Source organism: Lampris incognitus, chromosome 14, assembly GCF_029633865.1.
Source record: "Lampris incognitus isolate fLamInc1 chromosome 14, fLamInc1.hap2, whole genome shotgun sequence".
In the NCBI taxonomy this organism is placed as follows: Eukaryota; Metazoa; Chordata; class Actinopteri; order Lampriformes; family Lampridae; genus Lampris; species Lampris incognitus.
This window is the reverse complement of record NC_079224.1, coordinates 41,458,653-41,473,000: the sequence shown is the minus strand read 5'-3', so window position 1 is coordinate 41,473,000 and position 14,348 is coordinate 41,458,653. Positions and strand designations below refer to the sequence as shown.

At 48.6% G+C, this 14,348-nt stretch overlaps 1 protein-coding gene across 1 annotated transcript in view; it reads left to right on the top strand.

The window, feature by feature from the left end:
* Nucleotides 1-14,348, top strand: part of eif2b3 (eukaryotic translation initiation factor 2B, subunit 3 gamma) — a 61,517-nt gene that overhangs the window by 39,954 nt on the left and 7,215 nt on the right. The window contains exons 6-10 of the mRNA XM_056293435.1: nt 3,198-3,287; nt 7,578-7,714; nt 8,952-9,142; nt 9,270-9,332; nt 10,155-10,303. Of these exons, the coding sequence (XP_056149410.1) occupies nt 3,198-3,287; nt 7,578-7,714; nt 8,952-9,142; nt 9,270-9,332; nt 10,155-10,303 (630 nt within the window). The remainder of the gene's footprint in view (nt 1-3,197; nt 3,288-7,577; nt 7,715-8,951; nt 9,143-9,269; nt 9,333-10,154; nt 10,304-14,348) is intronic.

Sequence of the window (14,348 nt, the reverse complement as noted above, 5' to 3'; positions counted from 1 at the left end):
ACACACACACACACAAACACGTTACAACTTCCCGGTTATCCCTGAATGCCTCTCTCTTTCCTGCCCAAAGGTGGCAAACAATTGTGTGATTTGTTGGGCTTTCCTTTATAAGACACTTCAGGCCTGTGTGCGCACACACATACACACTTAGGATAGCCTTTATCCACCTGGCTGTTTCAGCAAGAACCATTTTGGGACCACACCTACCTTATGATGGTGTGAGTGTGTGTGTGCATTTGTAGATGTACATTTGTGTGTGTGTGTGTGTGTGTGTGTGTGTCATTTTAATAAAAAAAGTCAAAAGCATGCACACAGAGTGGGTTTCATGGCGTTCAGCATCGTGTTGTGAAATGTGAGTCACTTTAATCTATCATAATACATTATGATGACTGACAGCAAAAGAAAAAGAGGGGATTTGTAGAAAAGACTACTGAGAGAAAAGGAAACTCATTGAGGCGATAACTTGGGAGAGAGGTTTGTCAAGGGAGAAGGGATGAAGATGAATGTTGCTGAAACAACGTGGAAGAAAAAACAACAGATTTCGGGGTGGCTGAAGTGGTGAAGTAGAGTAAGGGATAAGGGATTAGAAAAATGGGATTAAAGGCTGTGCAGGAGAACGCGTTGTCAACTTGACCCAGTGTTATAAAACAACATATCAATGGGATTTTTTAGTTTCTCAACACTCACCATCAGGTCATTGCAGAAGGAAGACGGTGTTGTCCTGATGATGTTAAAGAAGAATTTATCCTGAAGTAGATACAGTTGGGCACATTAGGAATAATAAGCGGGTCTTTAGGTGCATCTTAAAATCATCAACAGACTCAACCTGTGTAATGGCCTCTGATAGGCTATTTCAGAGCCGAGGAGCCACGAATGTCCCCTGCCTTTTTTTTTTTTTTTCACGAAAGGGGCAGAGCCAACATGCCACAGTGGGTGTATCTGAAGGGTCTGGTGGTGCTGTAAGGGGTAAGACGTTTTGAGATACTATATATTGGGGTGAAAACATGGAGAGATTTGTCGACAATTAGAAGGATTTTGAATTTTATCTTGAGATGAATGGGGAGCCAGTGTAAGGATGCAAGGATAGGGGTGATGTGGTCTTGTTTCTTGGAGCATTTTGAATTCGTTATAAACGGCAAATGGTAGCCTGAGAGATGCCTAGGTAGAGGGAGTTACTGTAGTCCACCCTGCATGATATTAGTGCACGAATCACTCTTTCTTGATCGGAGGGTGATAGGAAATGCCTAATTATGGAGATGGCTCTGAGTTGGAAGAAGCTGAACCTGACAACAGAATTTAGCTGCCTATTGAAATTTAGATTGCCATCAAATATAACACCCAAGTTCTTGGTGTGGGGTCTGATGTAGGTGGAAGAGGGATTGAGGTTCTGGTATGATGTGGGGAGCCAAAGAGTAGGATCTTTGTCTTGTCCTCATTTAAATGAAGGAAATTATGAGTCAATCAGTCTTTAATATCTTGGAGACAGTTTTGTAACTGAGTTACATCGACCTGATTTGGGGAATTGAAAAAGAGGTAGATTTAAGTGTCATCTGCGTGGCAGTGAAAAGAGACGTTGTGAGTTTGGTTATGATTCTTCCTAATGGGAGCATGTAAAGACAGAAAAAAAGTGGACCAAAAACTGAACCCTGCGGAACCCCACATGAAATATTTTCAGGTCACCTATGTGATTCGTGTAGATCCACTTTTAAATAATTGCCAGGGGGGGTCGAGACCCTGCCTACTCAGTGACTTCCACAGAAAGACAATGGAGCGTGAACATCTGGTGCTGTGGATGCACGGGCATCAAATGTCAAAAGGCAGTCGCCAATCAGTTCACTAGTCACAGTATAGCGTGAGCCCAGACCATCGGTCTGTGAGCTGCTGTGTGGAAAAAGCTAAAACAAAGTTGCTACATTGGCGCGTGCCAGTCACAAAACTGCAGCAAAGGCATCAACTGAAAACCGAAAAATACCTGCCTGCCAGTTAGAAAGCCTGAGGTAAGAGATCAAATTGGAGGAAGCAAGAATCGGTAGCAAGCTAGCTATCATTGTTAAGGGAAGATGTCAGGTACGGGGAGGTGGATCACGCGGTCAGCAGGAACCACTGACAAATGTCTACGACAGCAGAGTCTGCAAGAAACACGGTTGCAGCAGAGCAAGTATGGATGCCAACCATCTGGCAGTGCTCAGGAGAGCAAAAAGTATACAGCTGAAGAGGAGAGGGCAAGACTGAGGTATATGGCAAAACAGAGTAAGCGGGCCCTCGAGACACTGGTCCAGGCCAAGAAGAAAAGATAAAGACAGACTCCTCTATCCCTGTCCACCCCACCAGTCCTAAAGCATAGGATACTCTTTCATGTTTACATTTGTAATTTTTCTTTTCACATTTTAACATGGTTTCTGGCACAGAGCGGGTATGGAGAGTAATAATTTTTAAAATAAATTTAATTAGTTGTGTACCTGGTGGGGCTGCCCTTTGTTAATTTCCTTTGTAAATGTGAACATAGCATATGTAAAGGTACATGTGCACTTAGTAAATGAATACTTTGTACTGTAATTTGCTCAATCTTATAACTCTGTTAGCTTGTGACCAGCACCAGAGTAACCCTAAACGACATCGTAAATGAGCATTTAGTAGCTTGTTCCTCAAAAAAGTATCTCCAGGGGTGCAGACACCCCCTAGTGGGTCTGAATTTTTCTCTGCTCACGCATCCTTCTCACTTTTTTCACCCCTAACCGGTTTGCATGCCCGCATGTGTTCCTGGCCTTTGTAAAAGGAAGTGAATTAAAAGGGGCGAAGGCAAACGAGAAGCAAACATGAAATGTAAAACAGCATGTGGCTGAACAGCCGCTGTACCAGCTCAGCCACTTCCTCAAAATCTAATGCCTGTATGCAATTTATATGTATGTGAGTGGTAAAATGTCAGGCTACACTGTTATATTTTTGTAGCTACACCAGAGATTAGCTTGTTTTGAGCTGTTTGTCGAGACAAGTCATGTTTTGGTGTTCTGCAAGTGTTTGTCCTTGGTGCACATAGCACAGGTGAAACTGTGAGAAGTAATTTTAGTGATTTTCTCTCTTTTTCCATCCTCTCTCCATCTCTGCCACTCGTTGCCTCTTTCTCTCGAACCCTTTCCCTCTCTCGACTCCCCCCACTTCCTGACCCCGTGACTCCTCGTCTCTTTTTCTGCACCCAGACATCCCAGGATACACATTAAAACGGGTCTAGTGGATGCCCACCTCTACTGTCTCAAGAAGTCGGTGGTGGATTTTCTCACCGAAAACAAGTAAGTGTTTTCATCACCTCCGTTTCAATCACCGATCATTTTAGCAACAGATGAGATATCCCACTGGTGTGTATAACGATGAATATTTGAAAAGAAGGGAACAGACAAAAAATAACAACAGCAACATTGCATGGGCATGCACATACATGCATAATGTTTTTCAAATTCTTACTTGGCATTGTGGGTCAGGGATGGTTCCAGGTGGGGGCACCGGCCCCTATTGGAATCTGATTGATCACCTCTGTTCCCCCCCCTTGCCCCACAAGATATGGAATATGAAAGCATGGAAAGGAATTAGCTTGTCAATGTTGATGAAAAAAAGCACATGTAGCCCGATGAAAAAGAGCTTAAAAATATTTAGAACCAACATTGCATCTTTAAATGACAAACCAAACAAAGTTTGAAGTTATCCACCGTGAGACGTTAAGACAGCATTACTCCCGATCTGAAGTGTACAATCCAAGCGAGAAATTCCACACAGTGGGTACTCTTGGCGTAAGAGGGAGGCCTGCCAGAAATATATTGCCGGAAATATATGCTGGAAATATAAATATAGACATTGGATCACTGGCCCTCCTCCTCTGAGTCTGTGACCCAACTTGGCCCCCCTCCCTCTCTCATAATGTTGGAGACAGACCCCTGGTTTGGGGTTAACAACAGACACAAACATGAACGCACATTCATGTGTGTCTGTGACGCTGTAGCAAGTGTTAAAACGTGGCTGTGTGGCGTGTACAGCTTTGAAAGGCTCCGTTAGCGGGGTATTCTAGCGAGGTGTTAATTTGTTTTACTATGTGCTACAGAGACAGGCTGTTAGGCCTTTAGCCCCTTTGGTGAGACGGTGTTACAGAGCCCTCCATAGCTAGCCTACATCCACCGTTCTCGATTATTATGGCCCAACAGCCCTGAATATTAGGGATTTCTGAATACCTTACGTTTTATATTTAGAACTGTTATATGGCGGGACTCATCACTTTCGAAACACATTTCTCAAGGTAGGAACTAGAAATGATCCCTGAAAGTTATATGTATTTACACACACACACATATATATATATATATATATATATATATATATATATATATATATATATATATATATATATATGGGTGGCACAGTGGTTAGCGCGGCTGATGGCTGATGGTGTCTCCCCACCTGCTGCCCAATGACTGCTGGGATAGGCTCCAGCATCCCCGCGACCCTGAGAGCAGGATAAGTGGTTCAGGTGATGGATGAATGGATGGAGATATATATATATAAAATATAAATATATATATATATAATAATAATAACATTATTATATATATGTGTATATATCATTGGATTCTATTTATGTATTTATTTATATTCAGAACTGTGACATTATGGTGTCAGCTGCATGCTTTAGTACTAAAATATATGTGTTACCTGAAAATCAGCCTCGCCTTAAACGAGCAGTTACTTCAAAATATTTCCATTGTCTAAGAGTACTTTTTGAGCAGGTGTAACCCTCACAAGATAAGTTTCACCCTTGTCTATAACTTAGGTAAGGTCAGAGAAAACCCCAATTGCCTTAATGTTAATAACACTGACAAAAATTAAAGGGTCACCTGTTGCTACACACACGTTGGTAACATGCACACGGTCTGCACAGCTTATCTGTCGTTTCACCAGCTGCTCCATGACGGACACATGCTGCAGTCCTCCACCTTCTCCCCGTGCACGTGAAGTGATAAAGACGTAGGCTTCAGCGTTTTAATTTGCCATAGAGCTGTGGATATAAATCATTTTCCATGACACTGCGGACGACCACACCCTCCCCCGGCGCCGTCTATCATCTTTCTTGTTTGCAGATTCATTTCTCTCTTCAACTGAGCGCTTTTCTTCAACTTTCTTTTCATGGCTCTGCACTTTATTCTCCACTCACTCGCTCGCTCTCTCTCTTGCTCTCTCTCTTGCTCTCTCTCTCTGTTGCTCTGTCTCTGGCTCTCTGTCACTCTCTCTCTCTCTTGCTCTCTCTCTCTCTCTCTCTCTCTCTCTCATGTGCTCTCTATCACTCACCAAGAAAAATGGACAGAGTAACCGCTGTTTCTCTCCCTTCATTCAAATGGAAATTCTAATCTCCCTTAAAAGAAAGTAAGAGAGAACAAGTGTGTGTGTATGTGTGTGTGTGTGCGTGCATACCTTTGGGTGCCTGTGGGTGGAGAGTGGGGGGGGGGGTTCAGTGAGCACACTGCTGTGCAGACAGGAGGAGATAGAGACGGGAATTAAGAACGGGGAAATTACGTCAAGGTTTTCCTGAAGGGGTTAAGAAAGCATGAGTCGGCTGCTTACTTCTGTTTTATTTACCAACTACAATTTGCCTTTGAACATCCCATATTTGACACCTTAGATTTATCGCAATTTATTTTTCTCGTTACTCCCATCCATCCACCCGTTATCCAAGCTGCTCATCCCAATCGGGGTCATGGGGCGCTGGAGCCTATCCCAGCAGTCATCGGGCGGCAGGCGGGGAGACACCCTGGACAGGCCGCCGGGCCATCACAGGGCCAACACATTCACACCTAGGGACAATTTAGTACGGCTGATTCACCTGACCTACATGTGTGTGGACTTTGTTACTCCCTTTATTCTTAATCGTCTTCATCGCTTGTCTACTCACAGTAATGACGATACAGACATACAGCTTTCTCGGGGTGTCCTCTTACGACAACATTTTTCACGATTAGTCAAACAGCGACTCAAACAGCTCCGTCATAATAGTGCCTTTGCGGGCGTCCGGATAGCATAGCGGTCTATTCCATTGCCTACCAACATAGGGATCACAGGTTCGAATCCCTGTGTTACCTCCAGCTTGGTTGGGCGTCCCTACAGACACAACTGGCCTTGGATGCTGGTGGGAAGCCGGATGTGGGCGTGTGTCCCGGTCGCTGCAGTAGCGCCTCCTCTGGTCGGTCGGGGCGCCTGTTCAGTGGGGGAGGGGGAACTGGGGGGAATAGCGTGATCCTCCCACGCGCTACGTCCCCCTGGTGAAACTCCTCACTGTCAGGTGAAAATTAGTGGCTGGCGACTCCACATGTATCAGAGGAGGCATGTGGTAGTCTGCAGCCCTCCCCGGATCGGCAGAGGAGGTGGAGCAGCAACCGGGACGGCTCGGAAGAGTGGGGTAATTGGCTAAGTGCAATTTGGGGGGAAAAAAAGGGGGGGGGTAATAATAGTGCCTTTGCTAAATGAATGGGGTATGCACTTGACGTCAGGTACTGAATGAAGCTGAACTGCTGTAGGTAATTTCGAGATACACCGATCCAGCTCTGGATGAGCGTGTAGTGCACACATAGCCGCTGCTTATCAAACATCTGAGCTGCAGCAAGGTGGAGATAGCACAGCAGTGTGGTATCTAACTGGCAATATCCCAGTTTTTCAAGATTAAAAGTATGTAAGCTATCAGACATGCCTGTATCATCTGGCACCGGTGGAGCGCAGACGATTTCCAAGTACTGTAAGTTGCTGGTGATAATGGACCTGCCGAAAGCCTATAATGGGTCAAGCATAAAAATAAAGCACTACTTTACCTTGACTGTAGTAAAACTTTATCATGAGCCCTTTGAGCAAGCTGTAAGTGACAGTGCTAACAGTGGAATAGTGCACTTCCATGTGTGCAGTTATGGAGCATTGATTATTGCGTTATTTTACATTAGCTGATGCTCACATAAAACATCAAATGTTCACCTCCATGTTGGCCATATATGTTGGCACCACGGGGTGGATACAGCTGAAAAATGATTGGTCGGCGTCCGGGTAGTGTGGCGGTCTATTCCGTTGCCTACCAACAGAGGGATCGCCGGTTCGAATCCCCGCGTTACCTCCAGCTTGGTCGGGCGTCCCTACAGACACAATCGGCCGTGTCTGCGGGTGGGAAGCCGGATGTGGGTATGTGTCCTGGTCGCTGCACTAGCGCCTCCTCTGGTCGGTCGGGGCGCCTGTTCAGGGAGGAGGGGGAACCGGGGGGAATAGCGTGATCCTCCCACGCGCTACGTCCCCCCGGTGAAACTCCTCATTGTCAGGTGAAAAGAAGCGGCTGGTCTGCAGCCCTCCCCAGATTGGCAGAGGGGGCGGAACAGTGACCGGGACGACTCGGAAGAGTGGGGTAGTTGGCCAAAGTAAACTGGGGAGAAAAAGGGGGGAAAAATCCCCTCAAAAAAAAAAAAGGGTTGTGAGCAAGATTTAAACCCACGTCGTTGCAAGTACGTGGCCATCGAAGCCGTCTGTTCTGTCATGTGATACACTCTCTCCTCCTTTTATCGTCTCAGGTTCATCTCATCGATCCGTGGTGAATTGGTACCGTATTTGGTGCGGAAGCAGTTCTCTAAATCCACCAACAGCCCGAAGACCAAAGAGGATGTAGAAGACCAGAACCAAAAAAAGAAAGATGGCGACACAAATCCGGGTCAGTAACAAGCCCCCTTGCACGTAAACCCACAAACGCGAGCCTCTTCTCAGAGTCGGGGCAAGAATAACAGCGATGCAGATGTAACCGAGGTTCAGCTTGTGTTTCCTCAGCAGGGAGATGCTGTTACTGAAAGTCACTCATAGTCCTCAGGCGTAAAGAAATATAGATTAGGGGGCATCCGGGTAGCGTAAAGGTATATTCTGTTGCCTACCAGCACGGGGATCACCGGTTCGAATCCCCCTCCGGCTTGGTTGGATGTCCTGACAGACACAGTTGGTCATGTCTGGGGGTGGGAAGCCAGATGTGGGTTATGTGTCTTAGTCACTGCACTAGTGCCGCCTCTGGTCGGTCGGGGCGAGGGAGGGAGAACTGGGGGAAATAGCGTGATCCTCCCACACGCTACATCCCCCTGGCGAAACTCCTCACTGTCAGGTGAAAAGAAGCAGCTGGCGACTCCACATGTATCAGAGGAAAGCATGTGGTAGTCTGCAGCCCTTGCCGGATTGGCAGAGGGGGTGGAGCAGTAGCAACCGGGACGGCTCGGAAGAGTGGGGTAATTGGCCAAGTACAATTGGGGAGAAAAGAAAAAAAAATTAAATAAATATTGATCTCTGAAGCTTAGGTTGCCCACTAAATATTTTTTATTTTATATTTTTTTCGATCCCCCCCCCCCCCCCGTTTCTCCCCACCTGTACCCGTCCAATTACCCCACTCTTCCGAGCCTTCCCACTCGCTGCTCCACCCCCTCTGCCCATCCGAGGAGGGCTGCAGACTACCACATGCCTCCTTCCGATACATGTGGAGTCGCCAGCTGCTTCTTTTCACCTGACAGTGAGGAGTTTCACCAGAGGGAGGTAGCGTGTGGGAGGATCACGCTGTTCCCCCCCAGTTCCCCCTCCCCCTTGAACAGGCGCCCCAACCGACCAGAGGAGGCGCTAGTGCAGCGACCAGGACACATACCCACATCCGGCTTCCCACCTGCAGACACGGCCAATTCCTTCTGTAGGGACACTCGACCAAGCCGGAGGTAACATGGGGATTTGAACTGGCGATCCCCGTGTTGGTAGGCAACGAAATAGACCACCGCGCCACCCGGACATCCCCACCGCTAAACATTTTAACAAGCGTCCGGCACCCTGTCAACACAAAGGTACAGGGAGTACTCTCCACTGCATTAGCAACATAATCTGGACTGTCCCCCTCGTCTCTCTATCGCTTCTCTCTTTTCTCCCAGAGCTCCGCATCTTGTTCCGTGACGAGCCCCTCCTCCAGCTGGCTCACGAGCGCTCCTGTTGGAACGACCACCGCGGCGACATGAGCGAGGCCTACCACGGAGGGAAGCTGCGTTGCTACGTTCACATCATGGACCAGGGCCTGTGTTACCGCGTCAACACACTAGCTGCTTATATCGAGGCTAACCGACTGGTGAGGGGGAACCGGCTTTATCGCTCTTCGTGAATCAAAACTTTTTCGCCTTGCTCCTCATCGTAAGCAGACTTTCAATTACACCCCCCCACCACCCCCAACCTTATCTCTCTCTCTTTCCCCCAAGGCCCCCAAGCTTTTTGAGGAATCTGCAGTCCACCCCTCTGCTGTCATCTCTGAGATATGTCTGGTGAGGGCAACATTGTGTGTGCTACAGAATCAATCAAGACTTTACACACTACACAATAAAAGGCCAGATTTAATCATCTCGTAAATAAATGCTGCCGTTTTTTTTTTAAATTTAAGGCTCGGAGTATGTTTTAATTGGCACCTTAAACAACACCACCACCCGTCCTGGCATGGATGGCTGTTTTTCGCTGACTTATAGGTTCTGTTTGCGTGTCAAGAAATAATATACAGTAAATAACTGTAACACCAAAAAATGCCGGTGGCACAGTGGGTAGCGTGGTCGCTTCACAGCGAGAAGGTCCTGGGTTCGAACCCCGGGCTCATCCATCCTTGGGGGTCATCCCGGGTCGTCCTCTGTGTGGAGTCGGCACGTTCTCCCCGTGTCTGCGTGGGTTTCCTCCCACAGTCCAAAGACATGTAGGTCAGGTGAATCAGCCATACTAAAATTGTCCCTAGGTGGGAATGTGTCGGCCCTGTGATGGTCCGGCGGCCTGTCCTGGGTGTCTCCCCGCCTGCCGCCCAATGACTGCTGGGATAGGCTCCAGCATCCCGCGAGCCCGTTTGGGATACGCGGCTTGGATAACGGATGGACGGACAAAAAAAAACGCCACCATCTGATAAAGCAGTGCCACGCTCATCACTGATTCATCACAAGACCGCTAGTGGCTTTTTTTCCTGTTTGTTCCCCCAAGACATATTGTTGCATCCTCTTTGTCTTGTGTCTCTGTGACGAGCTATTTAGGGCTTGGTCACTGAGAGAAGCCTGTGTGTCAGTCTCTCATTCGGGGACTAACGGTTATTGTGTTTTGCGTGTGTTCTCCAGATTGGATCAGACAGCATTGTTGGAGCGTCCTGCCAGGTGGCAGATAAATCTTCCATCAAGAGATCTACAATCGGAAACTCAACCACTGTAAAAGAGAAGGTCAAAGTCACCAACTCTATCATCATGCACGGGGTTACCATCGAGGAGGGGTGAGGACACACACACACACACACACACACACACACGACCACATACATTCTCATACTGTAACTGGTTCGCTAAGGTCTCCAGTTTAGAGCAAAATCTTAAAACAATTCTTTCAGCAGCACGGCACATTCATGATTACAAAAGCTTCTAAACGAGGATTTTGCAGGGCGTCCGGGCAGTGTAGCGATCTATTCCGTTGCCTACCAACACAGGGATCGCCAGTTCGAACCCCCGTGTTACCTCCGGCTTGGTCGGGCGTCCCTACAGACACAATTGGCCGTGTCTGCGGGTGGGAAGCCGGATGTGGGTATGTGTCCTGGTCGCTGCAGTAGCGTCTCCTCTGGTCGGTCAGGGTACCTGTCCGGGGGGGGGGGGGGGGGGGGGGGATAGCGTGATTCTCCCACACGCCACGTCCCCCTGGCGAAACTCCTCACTGTCAGGTGAAAAGAAGCGGCTGGCGACTCCACATGTATTGGAGGAGGCATGTGGTAGCCTGCAGCCCTCCCCCGGCTTGGCAGAGGGGGTGGAGCAGCAACCGGGACGGCTCGGAAAATTGGGGAGAAAAGGGGGAAAAAATTCCAAAAAAAAAACAAAGAAGATGTTTTTGGCTGAGCAGTCTGATTGCTCTCTGACACAGTCTAACTGCAGCGATGAACACCATGAAGCACATCTGCACATGTTTTACTGGCTTTTCCCTGAAAGGACTTTTTCAGTACTGCGGAGCTTCGCTTACTGTTGTACCAAAAGTACTGAATATTGCGACAACACTCTAGTCAGTACATGTTCAGCGCTGTGAATTATGGGCACTCGTACCCGTATTCAGAGTAAAGAACACTCTATTGGGTATAATTAGAGTATTTAAATCATCCTCACGCCAGCGTACACCTCCATGTACCTGGAATACTTGTGGAAAAGCGTCGATTCGGGCCAGATGCCGGGGCGTTATCCGTGAAATTTCACTGCACCTGGATTAAAACCTTAGAAATCCTTTTCAGTCAAGCAGTCGTATTTTTTGCTTGATCTGAAATTGTGCACCATTGTTGATAATAAATTTTACACTGTTCCTGCTGAATAAGTGTCTACCCTAAAATAATCAAAAATCCGTCCCACAGATTTTAAAAACAACTTAGATTACTTAGATATGAGTTTTTATTTTTCATGTAATTATCATGTACGGCTTTCTGCATCAGCGGGGGTGTTCAGTGTAATGTGGGGTCAAACACAGCGTGCCGGGTTGACAATGCATCTGCTGGTGTGTAACCAACCAGAGATGAGATCCGAACGTATACAGCGGCGGCGGCGACACACACGCACAACACCCACGTTCGCAGTTTAGCTGCAGAGTCATTTTTCTCATTTCTAAGTCCGGTGTCATTTCCTGCATCGGGGCTTCAGATGCGCGGTGGCCGGAGGTGAAGAAACGTGCTCAGGTCAGCGCCGCACAATGAGCGACTCTTCACGGGCGTCCGGCTAGTCGTGCGTTTTGGTGGCAAATGAAGGCCAAAGGGGAAAAACGATCAGAGTCACGATTTTGACTTTGAAGAGTTGCTGCCCTTAACCTGCTCCCCAGGTGCCGCAGTTCCTTCCCGCAGATTATTAACACCCAAAACGATCCGGTCCAGTGTTAGAAACCCTTTTTTAAAAGCATGTGTCATGAAAGAACGATCAGTGTCCAATGTGTACAAAGGAAAAACGATCAGCGTCGCTGGCGAGGTCCGGGTCAGATCACATGACCAGATCCAAAAAAAAGATAATAAAAAAAACCCCATAATTTTTATGTGAAGTCTGTGAGAGCGTTTCGAATCGTCTGAAATTGATTTTCTCAAAACAACAAAAAAATGTGACTGTGATGGTTTTTCCCCTGTGGCCTTCAAATGTAGAAATAAGTGGGCATCATTTTCTTTTTCCTTTTTTTTTTTCTATTCCCCCCCTCCCTCTTCTCCCCAATGGTATCCGGCCAATTACCCCACTCTTCCTAGCCATCCCGATCTCTGCTCCACCCCCTCTGCCGATCCAGGGAGGGCTGCAGACTACCACGTGCCTCCTCCGATACATCAGGGATCAGGAACACCGTTGTTTCCCCGGCCCACAGCAGTGCAACACAAACACAAAAACACATCCAAAAGCTGCAAGAACACACTAACGCATACATCAAAACTAAACACAAAAATCACTGTCCAAGGGAACGAACGCCAGCCGGAATGACTGTCCCCCCGCCGGTCTGCATGGGCTAGCAGTTAGCTTAGCCCGCCCCGCCTCCGCGTCCTGTCAGACCGCCCTCGGCGTTTCCTCCTTGGGCGCGGCTCCAGGCAGGGCTGTGGTCCCCGGGCCCACCGGACGAAGCAGACCGAGCTCTCCCAGCCAGCCACCCTCGACACACCTCCCCTTACTCCTCACGTGTGGAGTCGCCAGCCGCTTCTTTTCACCTGACAGCGAGGAGTTCACCCTCGCCCCGACTGACCAGAGGAGGCGCTAGTTCGGCGACGTGGACACACACCCACATCCTGCTTCCCACCCGCAGACACGGTCAATTGTGTCTGTAGGGACGCCCAACCAAGCAGGAGGTAACGCAGGGATTCGAACCGGCGATCCCCGTGTTGGGAGGCAACGGAATAGACCGCCACGCCGCCCGGCCGCCCCGTGGGCATCGTTTTGTACATCTGAAGACCCGCTACTGTGCTGATGAAGTGGAGATGGACCTGCTTAGTGAGCCGCCCCTCGTGAACGGAGGCTCGATCTGGCCTCGAGCTTGAATTTTGATACCTATTTCCCTTTCTACCCGTCTCACTACCCCCCGCCCCCCCCCCCCGTTTTCTTTTTTTCTTCCTGTGTCTCTCCTCGCTCTCTTCCCCGAGTCTTTCGGGGACCCCAGCTAGTGTGCGGCGGGACCCTTATCGTGCCCATGTAAGGTGTGCACGGCGAGGAAGAGAAGGGAGGAAGACCAAAACAGGGGCAATGGGATCTAACAAGCGAGAAAGAAATGGCAATTCTTTCTTTGAGGAGAAGAGGAGGAGGAAAGAAGGGAAGAAAGAAAGAGCTACTATGAGGGGATTAGCAGACCCCGGCCATGTCGCAGAAAACCTTCTGCATTTCTGGGCTCTTTGTTTGGAGCTGACTAGAGCTTGTTGACAAAGAGATGCATGTTTGTGTGTGTGTGTGTGTGTGTGTGTGTGTAAGCGAGAGAGGATGGGGGGGTCAGGAGGAGCCCTGGTGTTAGTAATTAGTGGCGTTTCAGCTCCAAGGCCTCTTTGGTGGTCTCTCCCTCCCTCTCTCTCTCTCTCTCTCTCTCTCTCTCTCTCTCCCTCCCCCCCTCCCTCTTCACTCCAATGTTACAAAACTCCAAACCTTGTAATCTCTCATCGCCAACCACCACCACCTAAGTAGTCACATTTTCACACATACACAGTCGCACACATACACACACACACACACACACACACACACACACACACTCTCCTTTCTCCCTCTCCTTCCAAGCTTAACCACCTGAATAGAATGGGCCAATACAAACCTGCCTGTGTGTGAGGTGCAGAGGGCCAAGCGAGTGTGCGTCACTGCCCGGGCGAGACAGACATGTGTTCTTCACCAGTCTCCCCGAGCTACCGATACACGTGTGTGCACAAACACACACACAAGCTCACACATACCTTCCTGGCTTACCCACACAGGACACACAGGACTGTCTATGTCTCCTCTCCAAGTATTTTATGGTGGTGGCTTGGCTACGTGTGGGTGTGTGCAGCGGCTTGGCGAAGTCAGCCAGGTGGTACCGTAGTCTGCGACCTCGGACACACACACACACACACACTCTCGCGCACACACACACACACGCAAACACACTCGCAGCTGGGATTGTTGTTGTTCTTAAATTTCTATGCTAATATCTCGTTACACTCAGTTTGGTGGGGCGTCAAAAAGCCCGAAGGTTAGAAAACCGGTGTCTCGAGGGTTTCCAGCCTCCGGACCAGATTTGCAAATGCAGACGGGGGAGGCGAATGAATATCCCCACTGTCGCCGAGCCCTTGAGCATGGCACTCGGGCCGCGGC